The sequence below is a fragment of the Pipistrellus hanaki genome (genome assembly GCF_964339955.1).
Source record: "Pipistrellus hanaki genome assembly, chromosome: 14".
In the NCBI taxonomy this organism is placed as follows: Eukaryota; Metazoa; Chordata; class Mammalia; order Chiroptera; family Vespertilionidae; genus Pipistrellus; species Pipistrellus hanaki.
Genome location: NC_140516.1, coordinates 30,125,855 through 30,144,015, shown reverse-complemented (window position 1 = coordinate 30,144,015; position 18,161 = coordinate 30,125,855). Strand labels below are relative to the sequence as shown.

Genomic DNA, 18,161 nt, shown 5'->3' with positions numbered 1-18,161 from the left:
TTTTTTTTTTTTTTTTAACTTTCCACCTAACACACCCCACCCTGTGCTCTTTAGTGTTGCCTTTATATTCTTTATTCCTCTTTTCCCCTTTTCTCTGCTGGTTTAGAAGTGACACATTCTCTTTGTGGCACCCTTCAATAGGTGTGTCCTCTTTTCAATATTATAATTTTAAGATTTCAGAATGCCTTAATGTAGATGTCACTTGTGTAATACATTTTCTTATTGTCTAGTATATTAGTTTTACATGGTTTCTTTACCACAAGTTATTATTATTACTGTTTATATAGTAAAACCTATATAGATTTATCTATATGCTTACTATTTTTTATTTTGCTTATTATTACTGTTTGCCTCCCACCTACCTTCTGAGTTCACTTTTTTTTAAATAAAAAATATGTGATTTCTCTTTATTTTTTTTTTTTTAAATATATTTTATTGATTTTTGTACAGAGAGGAAGGGAGAGAGATAGAGTTAGAAACATCGATGAGAGAGAGTCATCAATCAGCTGCCTCTTGCACACCCCCTACTGGGGATATGCCCGCAACCAAGGCACATGCCCTTGACCGGAATCGAACCCGGGGCCCTTCAGTCCCCAAGCCGACGCTCTATCCATTGAGCCAAACCGGTCCCGGCAGATTTCTCTTTATTTAACCCCCACCTTTAGAAATTAGAACACTGTCATGTGAGGTCACAGTTACAGGGCAGACAATAGACCCCATGTCCTCTCAACTCCAAGTCTCTTGGCCTTGTGTAAATTTGCTCTTCTTACTTAACACATTGCCGGCGGATCACAAGCATTCTCATGTTTTCATATTACACAGTGTTTTACATAAATGTTAAAGGCACACTTTAAATACCCATTGCATTTTGAAGTTATTTATTAAATGTTCTTACAAGCTACTATCTTTTTTATGATACTTTGTAAAAAAAATTTTTGTACTCATTCAATAGAAACTTATCTGGCCACTGGGTAAAGCTAGCAGTCAAACTACTGGTGCACAATGTGTTAACATTGGGTCTTCCACAAAAACAGATGGGAATTTAGTAACTAGCCAATGTAGCACTGCAATCAATGGGGAAAAGTAAATGTTAAGACAAATGGTTAGCTCTGTGGGGGGAAATATAGCTGGATCTCTGCTACATTGTGTTCAAATCTGGCTTTGGCAATGGTGTGACCTTGGGCAATTTATTTAACCTTTCCAGGTCTCACCTCTGAAAATGAATATGAGAATACTTAACCTGATAGGATTAAATGAGAATAATATATTTAAAGTGAATGACACATAATCATTTAATAGATGGTAATTATTATAACTTTCTTTGCTTTTCCCCCTCTTCATCTATATATACAGTTTGTATGATTATATTAATCCAAGTCTATTATGTGCCAATACAGCCCTTTAATTGGTTTGACTATATAAACTTCTGTTGGAGAGCAAAGACTGTGTTGAATTAATGGTGAGGTAATAGAATACCAAAGGATGTGAGAGTATTTCAATGGAATATGTTTTTTTGTAATGGACATGAGATTTAAATAACCCCCACCTTTAGAAATTAGATTGTTTGTTAACAAATCAGGTTGTTTGTTAAGTATGTTGTCTATATTATAGAAAAGTATTAACTTTGGACCTTTTAAGAGCTACTGAAGTGATTCCAACATTGTTTGAATGTTTTTTTTTTTCACTATCACACCATGATATATCTACTGAGACTTACTGGTCATAATGACACTTAATAAAAATTAGATTTCAAATTTTAAGCTTTTATAGTTAAAACTCGTTAGTGATTCTCTTTCCATGCTGTTCCAATATGCTTGCCATTATTTATTTCTAAGAAGAGTATTTGGCTACTCCTTTGCAGTATATTTTGTGTTTGTTTTCTAAGTGTGTTTTATACATATTGGTTTAAGGTGGACAGACATGTGAACCTGCTAGAAGTTGCCCAGGAAACTGATGGGTTTTCAGGAAGTGACCTAAAAGAGATGTGTAGAGATGCTGCCCTCCTCTGTGTCAGGGAATATGTTAATTCTACATCAGAGGAAAGGTATGTGTGTATAGAGTTGATCTCTAATATTTATCAAATCCTTTTAGAGTTTTTAGGTTAAGTTTTTTTATTTTTCTTTATAATACAAACTTTGTGTATGGAATAAAAGGTAAATTGGCATTAACGATCTCCCCAACTTTATTTATTGTCTTTTTTTTAAAGGTGAGTTCTGAAAATGGTTGTGAGGAAGGGGTGTTTTGAGGAGAGTCTAAAATGAAGAGGTAGAGATAAAAAGCCAAATTTATACTGAAAATCCATGGACTGGTCACAGAAAGCTGACAGAAACTTAGGTTTGCCCATCTCCACTAGGAAAGTAGGGTCCTCTAGTAATCCTGGATTACTTTGCATCTTAAAATCCTAAATTTCATTTTATATGATAATGAGTACCTTGTGTTACAGAAATTTTACATGTAAATGGGTGGGCCTTTTTGTGCACTAGATTTCCAAATAATAATATATTTACTAAACAAATAAACCATTTGCCATTGCAGCAAATTTCACTTGAAACCAGTTTCAAAGTATGAGCTTGAGAAACTAGTTTTGTACCAACCTTATTCAAGCAAAGATACTGCTGAACTGGAATAGCTCAGCTCTGATGAACTATGTCCCTTGGGAAGTTTTTCAAAAGGCTACTTGCCCTGAGCCAGTGTAACTCTGCATTCTAAACCCCTGTTCAAAGTATCAAACTTTTTTGTTTTTTTTCAGTTCTCAGTCAAGAATATCTTTCCATTGACTTTTAGAGTGTGGAAGGGAGAGGGAGAGACAGAGAGAGAGAAACATCAATGTGAGAGAGAGACACGTCAATTGACTGCCTCCCATAGATGCTCTGACCAGGGCTGGGGATTGAGCCTGCAATTAAGATACGTGTACTTGACTGGATTGGAACCTGGGACCCTTCGGTCCACAGGCTGAGACTAACTGGCCAGGGCCAAGTATCAACCTCTTCTTAACGAAGAATTTCTATGACTCTGGCAAGCTAGTGTACTTTGGGGCTTGTATTGAATCTCTTACCCTTTGTTTCTGTCTTTTTTCCTTGTGCCCCAGAGGCTTTCACTCTGAGTGACCTGGATTTACCTCTTGTATTCATGTGTTTAATTATAGTGCATTGCCATTGGGGGGTGGGGGGGAAGCTGCTCTTGGTATAGAAAGGTTTGCATGAGCTACCCTGTTAGCCCTAGCTAGGTATGCACTAATCCTGGACTTTTCTTCAGTGTTCCCTCAACACCTGTCATGCAGAGAGCAACTCCCATTTACTTATTTATTGTTCCAGCTGCTCGAGTGCTAAAGTTGGGAATACTTTTGACCCCTGTAGCCAATCTACATGCCAAAGATTTTTATTCTTGTAAATAAAATTAGGAGAAGAAAAAGAAAATAATATTAGTAAATTTTGCTTAAATAACATTACATCAATAATGAAAGTTTTTCTGTTGTCCTCAAAGCCGTGAAAAATTTTAATATTTCAATGTGAAAAATCTGACCAATAGATTTAGATTATCTCAAAAATTTTTCCCAAATGATTTTTCTTAAGTGTCCATAAATTACAAAGGAGACATTATATACTGTGTTTTTCTTATTTTTAAAGTTAGGAGGACTTAGATTAGTTGGTTTTTATCAATAGCAAGAATTTTAGTTTGTCAAAAGCCAAACATGCATGAATTATATCTGTAAGAAAGCTACTTTTTAATTTTAGTTTTGATGGAGTATGTTTGACTCCTTGATTGGAATTAATGTTTCCACTTAGGTAAATTGGCACACCTTTATAGAACTTTTTCACTGTATGCTAATATTCTCTACTGATATTCTTAGTGTGAAGTATTTGATTTTAGTTACCACAGCTATAATATTTATAGCCAGCCATTTTAGCTTTCTACCTTTTAGCAGTGCTTTTTTAAAAAGAGATTTGTAATGCATAGATAGCTCCTGAAAAAGTTCACATGAATTTTTAATTGTGTTTGTCTTTGGGGTCTTGGTTGGGAAAGAGATTATTTTTTAATCATCGTAAAATCTTTTAGGAAGGTTTATTCTAAAGTTTTTAAATATCTGGTGGGCTTGTATTTGCATTTTAGCCATGATGAAGATGAAATTCGGCCTGTGCAACAACAGGACCTGCATCGGGCAATTGAAAAGATGAAGAAGTCGAAGGATGCAGCATTTCAGAATGTTTTAACACATGTTTGTTTAGATTAAGAGTAAACGTCATTTGTGCAGGTCAGTGCAGCCTGGTTTGGTGTGCCCTGTTATCATTAGTGGAAATAGAATGGGAGGAGTGGTGTTCTTACACAGTGAGGGAGTTGAATGACACTGGTTTTATACTCTGACTTCTAAGTTATTGAGACATGGTTGTTATATAAATGGTATTACCACTTGTCAAAAATCATGAGGAGGAACAATTTAATCCAGCCTGCGTGTGGGTGCTTGTGTTTGGCCTCTTTAGCCATATATTGCAGCCTTATAACATCTAAGCTTGTTTTAAAGTGACAGGTGAGTCATTGAGTCATTAGTGAGAAATGGAGATGTGGTTAAGTGCTGCTTTCTAGATATGTGAGCGTGTGTGTATTGAATGTATATAGTCACACATTTTATATTGACATTCTGTAGATATGTTTGAATACAGAAACTTTTTTTTACCCCCAACTACTGAATCAAAAAGTGCTAAATGCTTTCTAGCGAAACTAAGATTGAGGGTTGTGTCTATAAGGTACAGCGATTCAGCCATTTTCAGTTGTCACTTGTTTCAGCTTTTTTTAAAGTTGAGCATTCTCTGCATTTGAACAGTTGGAGTCAGCCACATCTGAATACTTAGATGTGGCTCAATTATTATAGTTGTCAGGATAATCATATAATAATACTTGTTCAGAGATCAGCATTGAATGGTTTTCAGGCAGTTGCATAACCAACATCAATTTCACCTTTCCACAAGCACACCGAATAGAGACATTTATAAATTGATATACATAAAGGTGGTTGAAAGTCATTCAAAGGAATAGCTTAGAAAAAGCTCAGTGCCATACAATACATGTATGTGACTTTCCCTTTCTTCATCTAATGTTGCCTAGTTCTGTTGTAACCATGGTTTTTTAATGTTATTTTAAAGTTATGTGTTCTTTATTTATGGTCAAATCTAATTTGGTCATCAAAAATAAAATGATTTAAAACTAGTAGCTGTTGCTAAATATGCTAAAAATATTCATTTTATAACTGAAATTTAAAAAGTTTTCTTAGCATATTATAAATTGTGCCCCAGTTAGTACAAATATACACATCAAAATTCCAATATTGTACCTGCAGTCACTGAGGCTGTGTGTGCTAACAAGTCAGTGAACATTTTTTTTGTCCAAAATTTCATTAATTAGAATTCTGTTACGGCACTTAAACACGCAGCATGAGGAGCGTGGCACACTGTGACAGAGGAACCTTCTGAATCATCAGAAAAATTAAATTATGCTGTTTATGTTTTTGTTTTTATTGTATTTCTTTGAAAACTCAATCTTTATTTGTTGCGTTATTTGAGTAACTTTTTGATAAGTCTCTCATTAGAACCTGCTGAATAGTTGGTTCTTCAGTTGTGCTTTGGTGGGTGGGGTTGAAGTTCTAGGATAATAAAAATCAAGTTTTGAAAAATTGTGAAGATGATTAAAAAATTGAATGCAAAACACAGATACCAAAAAATATATAGTCTCCATTTTTAATAATTATACTATTATTTTATAAATGTGTAATAAAGAGGTCCCTCTTAATTGATTTTGCTCTACTGATGGCTGGTCTTTTTCAGTTACATAAAATTTTCTGGGGTGGTTTTGGTTTATAAAACATGCCCTCAGACTGACTGGTTTTATCTTGCTGTGTAGCATTCACACTTCTGTAGCTTACACACTAACTCATACTAGTAATTAGTAAGAATTTCAGTAATCATTTATTTTAATATTATAACTTATTGATAAAAAAATAAGGTGTGATATATTCCTTCTCAGGTCCTTTCTTTTTATCTTCTCTTCAATTCAGACTATCCAGTAGTAGTTATTAAATTTATCATAGTTTTAATCATCAAATGAAGTTAGAAAAATACACTAATCCCAGCAATTATGACTCATTGAGGCATCTTAATGCCTTAAAGTAATTGAGGGAACTTTATTATTATCATTATCATTACTACTACTACTACTACTACTACTATTACTACTACTGCTATTACTAGAGGCCCAGGGCATGAAATTTGTGCACGGTGGGTGTGGGAGTCCCTCAGCCCAGCCTGCACCCTCTCCAATCTAGGACCCCTTAAGGGATGTTTGACTGCCCAGTGGGATCGGGCCTAAACAGGCAGTCAGACATCCCTCTCACAATCCAGGACTGCTGGCTCCCAACTGATTGCCTGCCTTCCTGATTGCCCCTAACCACTTCTGCCTGCCAGCCTGATCATCCTCTAACCACTCTGCTGCCAGCCTGATTGATGCCTAACTGCTCCCCTGCCAGCCTGTTTGCCCCTAACTGCCCTCCTCTGCAGGCCTGGCCACTCCTAACTACCCTCCTTTGCAGGCCTGGTCCCTCCCAACTGCCCTCCCCTGCTGGCCATCTTATGTCCACATGGGGGCAGTCATCTTGTGTGTTATAGTGATGGTCAATTTGCATATTACGCTTTCATTAGATAGGATTATGCTTAGAGTTTCTGACTTGAGAAAATGCTTTTTCCCTAATTGGTAAACATTGGGAAAGACCTCTTTTTTATTAAAGTATAGTTGAGATGCAATACTATGAATTTTAGGGGTATAACACATTTAACATTTATACACATTACGAATTGATCACCATCACCATGACAAATCTAGTAACCATCTGTCACTGTACAGTTATTGCAATAGTCTGCATTCCCTTGTGCTGTACATTATATCCCCATAACTTATTTATAACTGGGAGTTTATACATCTTATTCCCCTTCACTTTTTCCCTCCCCCCCCCCCCCCCTCAAAAGTTAAAGCTCTCCTTACATGTGTGGGAGAAAATTCTAAGACCTGTTCATGAAATTGTATTAAGATGTAGAGCAAGTAGATGCAAATGAGATCTAAGCTACAAGAAACCATTTAACAATGGAAGTAAAACAAAAGGTCCTCAGTAACAGCGCTGTAAAATTTGCGCTTTTATGACTCAACTAGAGGCCTAGTGCACGAAATCGGTGCAAAAGGCTCAGCCCTCGCAGCTGCAGTGCCAGGCTTCATCTGCACTGTTGTTTTGTTCAGCCATCAGGTCTAATTAGCATGTTATGCTTTTATTTTTATAGTTCATAAAGGTCTCATTACTGAAACACTGAACTGGGAATGTTTTTTGATTGTCTAATATTTAGTTATCAATTTACTTGAGCACACTTTCCTTGTAAGCTTTTGTGCTTTGAAATACAGTTGCAATGAATGTGAATTCTGGTGTGGGCACCAAGGACACAGGTTGTGAATCATGGCAGCTCAGTTTTAAAACTCAAGCCAAACATATTGAAATAATAACTGTCATGCAAAACTTGGAACTGAAATGAACACAATGGTGTGTGCCTCACTAGCTAATGCTGCACTATTGTTCCTTCAAACCTTCAGATATAAGAACAATTGATTGATCTGGTGACCATCTCATTTCCTGATTATCTACTGTGCTTGACCTAAAATTCAGGTGACAAAAAGGAGGAAGATGAGGAAAAATGAACTCTGCTGTTCTCAAGTAGCCAAGAGTTGTTTCTTCTTACAAGGAATATGGTTGGAAAGAAATCTTGTGGCCTGATTCAAGTGTTGATAACATTTTTAAGTCCACCAATATCTGACTGAATGATTTATCCATGCCTTTCCAGGATTTTCACACTGCCCTTTACAGTTCAGTATACTCCCTTGGCACCACTTACATCTTCATGAACTTACACATTTCCTGCCCTACTTTGTCCTACTGATTGTCACTAGGAGCCAACAAGTAAGGATCTCGAAAGGAAAAGGAAGGGGTGACAAGTGATAGCTTTGAGTTGGCTATCGCACCAGTTTTATTGTAGTGAAGCTCAGTCATTTTCTTTAAGCTTTCAGGACCGAAAGGAGGCTAGGGGCTCAAGGAGGAAGGAAACCAAAATGCAAGCCTTCCTGGAGGCCCCTGAACGTACAGGTGGAAGCAAGCATCCTTTTTGTATACAGAAGTAGCAATTATTGAGGTTAGTGGAGATATGGGAGTTACTGCAGACAACACACAACTGCTTCCAGCCCCACTGGTAAAACTTCTTGCGAGCACTTTGAGAAAAAGGGAGCAAGTTAAAAAAAAAATCTCAGTTCGGATCCTCAGGTAATGAAATCCTGGGGAGAGGTCCCTAAGGAGCCCATGCGCCTCTGAAAACATCACTAGTGCTTATGTCACTGCCATCTAGAACGGTTCTTGAAATGACGTGGGTAAGAGCTAACAGCCTTGTAATTACGGTCTGAAAGAGTTGCTGCAGTTTCCAGTTACTTGAAGTCACCAAGACCTCAACAGTCATGTGGTCAACCCACATGGAGTGTTAAACAGGCAGAGAAAACCAGGCTTCATTTTGAGAAATTTATTAACATGAGGACAAGCATCAGTTGTACATACAAATAGCCATTTGCACTGTGTGGTATTAGAGCAGAAGAATCATTATAAATATATTTAAAAATCACAAACTATTTGGGTTAAGGCACTACTGTATCCGGTCTCATGTTTTCAATAAATACACTTTTTTAAAAAAAAAGGCAATTATAAGTACCTCTAATTAAATGAATACAGGCACTCTATTATTAAAGACAATTGGTTGCACTTTGCTGTGACTATTGTATATTATTCTCAAAAGAACTTTCATTACCTAAGATTAGCATTTAAGAAAATAACACATATTTTTTAAAAATCACAGTTTTCTCTTTCCAGTTTAAGTCTCTTCCAGAGAGACCCATGTACAAAAGGTACCGTTTCTTCATATATCCCTTAGCACAAGGAATTACACAAAGTATAAAAAGATTGCCTCCCAGGAAGTAAAGCCATCAGAGAGGCTGGATGTCTCAGAACCAGCAGTAAGTCTTTGGAAAAAGGTTTGTTTTTTTTGTTTTGTTTTTGTTTTTTTAACTGCAATAAAATCAGTTGAGTTTTAAAAACTCAACCTTTCAGCATCCAAGAAGGCTGCTTTGTAAGTGCCCTCTATTTACGGAGCTTTCCTAAGCAGTTGAGGGGAATCAGACCTTCTCTGTTGTACAGTACAGACTGAGTTCAGATAGGGGGTCACGTGGCCTTGGTGCTCATTGAGAACCACTGGTACTTCCTGATTATGCCAGATTTCTGTTTTTGCTGCCATGCTCAGCAGCATGTGCTCCTGCTTTGTCTTAGTTTGGTCACCTGTCGGGACAGGGCTGCATTCGATGGTCTCTGTGGTCTTTTCCAGTTTTAGCAGCTCCCTCATGGCACCAATGGTTTTCAGTTACAGCAGCTGCTGCTGTGAAGGCATAGCCTCTTCATAGAGGAGAAAAAGTAACTTCCCACAATGTTTCCTGTGTGGAAATCTCATCAAAGCACTCTTAATGGCAAGACACTGTTTCACTGGAGTTATATTATTCACGGAAGTGCATAAAGACTTCTCTTATTAGTTAATAGAACTTTCATGGCAGAAGTAGGTTGCATAGATCTCTGAGAGTAAATTCACATTTTCACACATTCTCCAGTCAGATTATGCTTCAGCACCTAAGAGATTGGACAGTCGGGCTGTATACGATATGAGAAATGTTAGGAAGAATCTTGCTGTGAGCCACACCTCCCTCAGGGTGAGAAATTATTTTGTTAGTTGTCTAGAAGAGGCTGCCCATTTGATTTATTCTTGTGTGGAACATTGGTAGAGGGTAGGTTGGTAAAACTTAAGCTGGAAAATACGCCTTCCTTTTTGGCAAGTAAACTAGACACATGATCAGAGCTTTAAGAAATCTAGGACCTACCTGTTCAGATGCAGTATAGACAATACAATTAATTTCATTCTAAAACGATGATACTATTGCTGTTAACCTGCTAAGATTTGGTCTTCAGTTTGACTTATTTCTTATATAATTGAAGTTGACTCTAAATTTTAGACACAATTATTATTACCTCATTATAAAACCCTAAAATCAGTCATTGAGAAACAATTGGATTCAAAGCATCTAATCACAAAAATAGGAAAGGGAATCAAAAAGCACTTGAGAAGGAAACGAGCCGAAGGCATTTAGCAGCTCTTCTCCAGGGACCGGTAATAATCTGTCAGGACTTTCCAAGCTTTGGGGGCCATGAAGCCGTCTGGCGGATTCTCTCCTTCCCGGGCCAGCTTCCTCATGCGGGTTCCAGAGATGAAGTCGAACTCGTTGTGCCTGTCACAGGGTAGGAACAAAGAACTCCATGTAGGTAAATAACATCTTCCTTAAAGACTCCTGGAGTAGCTTATGGGTTCCGAGAACATTTTTTTTTTCCTGTAAAATGCTGCACCTCCTAAAATGGCAATTCTTTAATTCTTCAGTTCAGTAAAGGAACTTGCAGAAGAAGGGGACACAATGCAGCTATCCATTCAATATGTACTGTGTCTACTCTGTTCATGGAAGTGTCTAGTGTTGCTCTACCTACTTCTGTGTGCTCTGAGTATGATTAGTGCATCATAATGCTCATTAAAAGGGGGGAGAGTAAAAAAGGGGACATTTGAAATACTCTCAACAATAAGGATTAAAAACAAACAATTTTCCTTTAAAGACCTACCTTTTGGGATCATAGAAGTCCATGGCTTTTTTGGCTTTGTTGTAGGCAGCCACGCGGAATGGAATGATTTCCACAGAGGTGAGGCCAGGGGCCATGCTCAGGACCTTGCCCCCGTGAGTGGGTTCATACAGGTCTTTCTTGGTCTCGGGGTGGGGCATTCCTGCAGGGTCCCGGCCCACAATGTAGAAGTTGGCCCCCGCAATCATCCGGGCCCTGCAGTGCCACTGGACCTGGGAAACATCATGTAAGGGAGATGCTGGTTATCCTTGGCCAATTCTGTGGGTCCCTTTTACACACCCTTATTCTGCCTTAAAAGTAATTCAGTAATGCTGGCCAACTAATAATTGCAAGAGAGTGAGTGAGATGTCCAAGATTCTACTCTCTGTCTGCTTGGTTACATTGGGTGGGACAGGAGCTTTAAAAATAAGAATTCCCCTCTTAGAACCTGAGTAACATTTCCTCATCTCTCCAAGGCTAGCAAACCAGGAACACTCAGATCTCACTGCTTTACAGAACTGTGGAGATTTTACCCTCCAGTCCTCTATTCAGAATAAATCACAGTTTAAAGGAAATTACAAGCTCCAGTGTCTCTTTGCTGACTGTCAAGAATGAGCCAATTACCTTTCATAGGCACTGACTCCAGTTCAACACAGCAATGGGATTTCAAAATGAACTGTCCTCTTTAAAGCTCAGATAGAAACATAGAGTGGAGAGGAGAACTAGGGGGCCTGGAACTTTCAAGGTTAAAGAGAATTAATTTGTTAAACTCTGGGACTTTCCAAAGGGTTGAGATCCTTTCAATTCATCATATTGCCTGCAAACTTGTTCAAATCCACTACACCGGTGGTGCCGTGGGACAGAGGTCTCCGATAGGCTGGCTGTGTGATGGGAGGGGCACTTCTATAGCTCACAGCGCATGGAGACTCAGAGCCACTAAAACTTCAGAAACTGAAGATTGGGTTAGACACAACTTGCCCTATAACCCTGTTAGGTTCACGATCTACCTTATTTACACGCCAACTTCCATATTCTCAAAGGTGGTGTATGACAGGTTTGATTTGATGTCTCTAGCATTTTGAAAATATATTTTATTGATTTTAGAGAGGAAGGGAGAGGGAGAAAAGAGAGAAACATCAATGATGAGAGAGAATCATTGATTGGCTGCCTCCTGCACACCCCCTACTGGGGACCAAGCCCGAAACCCAGGCATGTGCCCTTGGCCAGAATTGAACCTAGGACCCTTCAGTCCGCAGGCCAATGCTCTATTCATTGAGCCAAATCAGCTAGGGCTGTTTCTAACATTTTTATAAGCAATGCATGGAAACAGGTCAGTTGGATAAAGAAGAGAGATCAGAAGATTTTAGAATTTGCTCATGATGAAGGAAGATCACAGGGACTCATTTGCTCTTTAAGTTAAGTGTGAGCTGTACTTCTGAGTCCCATGGCCCAGCTCAGGGTCCCGCTCACCTCTGTGGGGCCAGCATACAGCATGGGAGATGGGAAGATGGCGACGATGGTTGACTTGGGATCCAGGACCCCTTCCTCGAGCACAGCGGCATGCTGCTTCATCCGCCAGTCCAGGGGCACGTCGTCATCCTTGGTCCAGCCACCCAGAGGGTGCAGCAGGAGGACCGGGTGCTTGTAGTCCCTCTGGAGGAGGCGGCGGCGGGTGTCCTGCATCAACAGAGCGTGGCCATTGTGCACAGGATTGCGCAACTGAAAGGCAAACACCGCATCTGGGCAAGAAAACAGAGGCCAAGGTCAGAGAAATGCAGTGTGGCTTGTTTGCAGGAACAGAAAGATGCAGCCGTTTGTAGTATTCAGTGCATTCGTTATAGCTACTTGTTTTTGTTTTGTTTAGTTTTTTAAATATATTTTATTGATTTTCCACAGCAAGGAAGGGAGAGGGATAGAGAGCTAGAAACGTCGATGAGAGAGAAACATCGACCAGCTGCCTCCTACACACCCCCTACCGGGGATGTGCCCGCAACTAATGTACATGCCCTTGACCGGAATCGAACCTGGGACCTTTCAGTCCGCAGACCGACGCTCTATATCCACTGAGCCAAACCAGTTTCGGAGCTACTTGTTTTTGATAATCAGCTGGAGAATCTACCTGGACCTCTAGGGGTGTTACTCCAAAGGTACCAAGGTCAGACTGTTTACACAGGGACAGGGCGCAGAGGCAGGAAGCCCGAGAGGGAGAGCCTGATGCAGAAATGAAAGCGTTTGTTGGCAGGACCTTTGCAGCAAACCAGGCTCAGGCAGTGCCCCCTGCAGTCATCAGTCCCTGCTCCAGTCTCACTCCCCTCCCCCCCTCCCCGGGGGGGAGGGCAGGGGGCAAATAATGAGAGACATTTCCTGGGGCCCCTGAAAGGTCTCAACAATCTAGCAATATAATTTCAAATCTTTTCTTTATGGGAATCTTCAAAACTATTCCACTTATTGATGGATACCTGAGAGCCTTACTTATTCTTTCTAGTTATGAAAAAATACATAGCCATTATGGAAAAGTTGGGAAATACAGAAAAGTCAAAAATATAAAAATCACCCATAACCTTATTATTTTTTTATCCCTCTTTTTTTCAAACTATGTGATGTGAAAACCTTCCCTCCCCTGGTCCAATTCCATCCCCAGAGGCGGCTGCTGTTGTCAGCAGGCAGCCTGGTGCTCGCTGTGGGACTGCTGCTTCCAGACACAGAAAGCGCTTCGGGTTTTAAGAACAATCATCATATCTTACTGTTTTTCAGAATGGTTTTGCAAGTTGGTTTTTCGCTTAATAAATACACTTTGGACATCTTTCCGTATCGGTGCATATTTTTAACAGCTGGTTAGTGTTCCAGTGTATGGATGTAGTTCAACTTTATAAACTGTTTCTGTATCAATACACATATCAGTAGATGTTTCCAGCTTTTTAAAACTATACACGTGCTGTTGCTGACATCCCTTAATTCGGCAATCAGAGGGTGGTAAGGAGTAGAAATGCATCCGAGCCGGCCTACGTACCAGCATTCATCTCTCTACATTTCTGCTTGAGCTCCAGAGGTGTCAGGCGGTACTGGTCCAGCCCATCGTTCCACTTTATTCTCTCCAGCACTTGAAGGTCTCCACCAACCAGCCAATCCCCGCTTTCCATCACCATCTAGAAAGGTGGTTATTAGAATTAGTCATTAATATGGACTTCTGTTTACCTGAAAATTTTTCTCTTCGTGGACCAATCTTGGGTTACCATTGACTCCTTGAACACGTCAGCAATTCTAGCATGGCATTTATCGAACTTGTGGGTCTCTCAATCCCTTTCTACTCTGAGAACCCCCAAAGGGTGTCTGTTTATTCGAGTTTTATCCAGCATTATTTTCCATGTTAGAAATTCACATAGAAACAAAATAGATAGACCAGAGGGCCACGATGACATGGGACTAAGCCAAGCATAGAAGAGACGGACCAGTCAGCTCTAGGCCAAGAGCCAGCTCTCCACACAACCACAGGCCAGCAGAACCAAGGTGCCTGAAATTGAATCTGGCCTTCCAGATTGTTATCAAAGCATAGTTGTCAAGGTAGAAAGGCAAAAGATATAAATTTATTGAATATGTAATTTTTAAAGGCGGTATGTGAGTTTATTTTGTATTTCTACTGTGGGACCCACAGCTGTGAGGTGTGAGAGAAGTGAAAGTAATGAAAAGAAAGCCATGATAGTGTTGGATGAAAGGAGCCATACAGGACTGAGCTCTGGGTGATTATCTAATGCAGTGTTGTCACCCTTCATGGTACAGTAAAATCGCAGGCAACTTTTACCCCCAATACCCAGAACTGACCCCAAGGCAACTAAAATCTGTGAGGGGGGATCCAGTCATGGGTAATTTGTAAAGCTCCCCAGGCGATTCTGTTGGTCGAATTGACCATTTGGTCTTCACTGCAAAGCTAAAGGGAAGTCATACTCTGTTCTCCTGGTACCCACATCTATAAAAGGGGAATACTTCACACGAGCATTGTGGGAAATAATTGCTGTCTAGAGCAGCTTTGAGAGCCATGCATGAAAGGCAACAGGGCTCCTCCCAGCACTATTTTTATAAGTTTCACCTGCTCCTCCTGATGATTTCATCTGAGACCATGTCACATGGTTCCATGTTAATGACTTGAGAGAGAGGGTGGGGATGACTTGAATGGAAGGTCAAGGTGACTTCAATGAGCAATGCGATAGAGGCAGACCATTTCCTCGGTGACTCGGACCATTTTCTATGTAAATATCACTCACATGGAAATGCAAGAAGACCTATGATTACTTTTTAGACGAAATTACTTTTGGAAGATTTGGTGTGTTTTTTTTGTTTTGTTTTTTTAAAAAAACCACATGTTTAAGTATTGCTGTGAATGTCAAGGTGCTAAAAAATACAATGCAGAGTTTCTTTCCCAATAAAACCCATGGGTTGTGTGTCTGGCAAACACGCCTTCAGCACTCCAAGTGTAGTGTATACAAGGTGAGTGTCTCTCTCTGTCTGGTTATCCATGGCCCATTTCTCACCATTAGCTAGCTCACTGGGAATGTTTACAGAGTTCCTCTAATAACCTAATGGTACAGAGTCACTGACTATAATGTCAAGGTCACAGTTTCATCACCACTCTCCCTGGCTTCTAAGAGATTCTGAGCTCCAACTGCCAACACATGTTGCAAGATAAGATGAAGAGAGATAATTCCTTAGGTTTTGTTTGGTTGGCTGGTTGGGTGTTGTTGTTTTTTTCCTTTTAAAGCTAATCACGTGTATGTGGATGTCAGGCCCAAAGCGCAGAATTATCTGAACAGGCAACTATTCCTTAGGTCACTGAGTGAAGATGAGATCACAAATCTATATGGTTACTATCAGGCATAATGAAGGCCCAGGACAGAATTCCTCAAACAGCTCAGTCTAGCAATTTACAGGACCGTCTGCCAGCCTCTGGGAGAAAAGCTGTTTGGGTGGCTTTGAGATGGATGTGCATTAAGTTTGAAGAGGATTGCCCTGGCTGACATGGCTCAGTGTCATCCCATGCACCGAGGCTGCCAGTTCGATTCCCCGTCAAGGCGCATGCCCAGATTTTGGGTTCAATCCCTGGCCAGAGTTTGTGTGAGAGGCAACCAATCAATGTTTTTCTCTCACATCGATGTTTCTCTCTTACATTGATGTTTCTCTTTCTCTCCTTTCCTCCCTCTCCCTTTCTCTCTCTCTCAAATCAATAAAAACATATTTTAAAAAGGATGAAACGTCAATAAAACTATTTTTAAAAATGATTAAAGATGCTTATCTGCAGTGTGGAGAGTTGGGTCCAACAAAGGAAAAGCTGCTTTGCGGCCAACTGACCTTGTCCATCAGAGGCTGCCGCCAGCGGCCTTGAAAAAGCCCTTCCTACCTTACAACATTTCAGGTAAAAAAATAAAAATAAAAACATAAGTTTTAAAGACAGATTCAAACAGATTTATTTAAACATTTTGCAGGGTCTTGGCGCTGAAAAGGATCTTGGAGTCATTTTGAGTCTGGGTCTCTCCTTTTATAAATGAGGAAACTGAGATCCAGAGAGAAGATGTGCTTTTTAAAGTCTCCTGGGCCTCAAACTGCTCTCTATTCTGTGAACTCTCTGAGAAGCAATAACCCCGGCTACAGAATTGGACAAGTTCAATCTTCTAAAATGTCAACCCTAGTATTTTATTATTGGATGAGGAATGCTTTTTTTGTATTCAATTTCACATATTTTTCCTTCATGGGAAATGAACCACCTCCAGCCATTCCAGAATACCCTCCACTCCCACCCATCCAATGGAAGTTGTGAGGGGTAATCAGAGGAGGTTTTTCTGTTTTTGCCTGTAGGTAGGAGAAACTTGAAATGATCCTAGTCGGATGAATACATTTTTCAATCTAAGAAATATCCGGTGACGAAAATGTGGTATCTTCCTCCGGAAACTCTGCCAATATCCGCACTGATTTTTGTTTACTGAGAGGATGTCTCTGACCTCCGCCCTAGCCACAGAGCGTGAACTCTGTGTCTCTTCCCAGGGATTGGCCGGACCCATTCTGTAGGAAGAAACGGACTTCCCCTGTGAACTTTGGTTTTGTGCACAGCTACAGTTGCTTGTGATGCTAGCAAGACTAAATTATCTACCCGGCCCAGTTGTTTCCCATTTAGCTGAGAAACCCAGACATCACAGGAGCCAAGGACTCAAGAGATCAGTTAGACCAGTGTTTCCCAAACTTCTCTCATGATGAGAATCACCTGGTGGATTTGTTAAACTACAGATTCCTGCACTAGTTAAGTATACAATTTTACCTATATGTTCCCAAAAATTCTAGTTTAGCACTTCTTAGTTGGGATTCAGGAATCTGTAGTTTAACAACTCCACCAGGTGATTCTCATCATGAGAGAAGTTTGGGAAACACTGATTTAGACCAAAGCCTGAAAACCTCCCTTGGAAATGCATTCTTCCATCTAACTTCGGTTTCTCTAAGTCCTTCGGGAAGGTTTGGCAACTTACTTTGATATGGGGATGTTTGGCACACGTGGTCCCCCACACACGGGCGCAGCGCTCCTCTTTTCTATGTTCGTAGAATTCGGGGTCTTGTAAGACGGCCACCCTCCGCCCGCCGTGCGTGAGGGCAATCTTGCTGCAGCCTTCCAGCCGCGTCTTGTCGTCCGCAGACACGGGCAGCACGATGGGAATGCTCAGGTTGATCACGCCATCTGCAGAGAGAGCCATGGGGGGCGTGAATATGGGATGAAAGCGTGCTGTCCTGTAAGGATGACTCAGATGTGCACCAGTTCCCTGCCAGACACGTTGCCTGCAATCGGCCTTAAGACCTAAATCCCACGTGGTTTGTGCTAGCTGCACCTGCTTCTCCACATTCTGTGATGAGACATCCTCGAGGGGCTTCTCAAGTCAGGAGGTGGGCACTTGTGAAAAGTGGGCTGAGTTTCAAACCCTGGAGGTTGTCTCAGTAATTGAGGGGACCAGGGAGGGGCGTCTCCCTTCTGAGTCCTCGTTTGAAAGCTCAGGCCTGACCTCAACGCACTAGGGAGCTTCAAAGCCCAACCAACCAAACAAAAAAACACACACAAAAGATCCCTCCGGTCTTCCTTGGAAATGAACCTTGTCATGACACCTGGCAAGTTTCGCTATCTATTTAGGCTCTAATTGCACTGCTAACACATTGAATTGGAAAGAAAAAAGGAAAAAAAAAAACAAAAAAAAAACCCAGACATTTAATATTAATGAACAGAACCCCCAAATAAACAGCCCTCTTGGTGTTGTTTGTTTACTGAGGTTCAGGGGCAGCATCACCCTTCAATACTTTTTAAAAATATATTTTATTGATTTTTACAGAGAGGAAGAGAGAGGGATAGAGAGTTAGAAACATTGATGAG

The 18,161-nt window shown here is 40.4% G+C and overlaps 2 protein-coding genes across 4 annotated transcripts in view; one reads left to right on the top strand and one right to left on the bottom strand.

Annotated features, from left to right (window-relative positions):
- ATAD1 (ATPase family AAA domain containing 1) overlaps nucleotides 1-8,750 on the top strand; it is a 35,893-nt gene extending 27,143 nt beyond the window's left edge. Inside the window, exons 9-11 of one of the 3 annotated variants that reach the window (XM_084903465.1) lie at nucleotides 1,911-2,044; nucleotides 4,111-4,252; nucleotides 7,694-8,750. In XM_084903465.1, coding sequence (XP_084759591.1) covers nucleotides 1,911-2,044; nucleotides 4,111-4,231 — 255 coding nt within the window. In that variant the 3' untranslated portion in view covers nucleotides 4,232-4,252; nucleotides 7,694-8,750. Of the gene's footprint in view, nucleotides 1-1,910; nucleotides 2,045-4,110; nucleotides 5,786-7,620 lie in introns of those variants that run through there. The other 2 variants (XM_084903464.1, XM_084903463.1) reach the window with 2 other exon arrangements.
- The window catches only part of PAPSS2 (3'-phosphoadenosine 5'-phosphosulfate synthase 2), a 60,235-nt gene continuing 50,650 nt past the window's right edge, over nucleotides 8,577-18,161 (bottom strand). The window contains exons 8-12 of the mRNA XM_084903445.1: nucleotides 17,275-17,480; nucleotides 13,779-13,914; nucleotides 12,239-12,507; nucleotides 10,772-11,001; nucleotides 8,577-10,392 (exon numbers count right to left, since the gene is read on the bottom strand). Of these exons, the coding sequence (XP_084759571.1) occupies nucleotides 10,251-10,392; nucleotides 10,772-11,001; nucleotides 12,239-12,507; nucleotides 13,779-13,914; nucleotides 17,275-17,480 (983 nt within the window). The 3' untranslated portion in view covers nucleotides 8,577-10,250. The remainder of the gene's footprint in view (nucleotides 10,393-10,771; nucleotides 11,002-12,238; nucleotides 12,508-13,778; nucleotides 13,915-17,274; nucleotides 17,481-18,161) is intronic.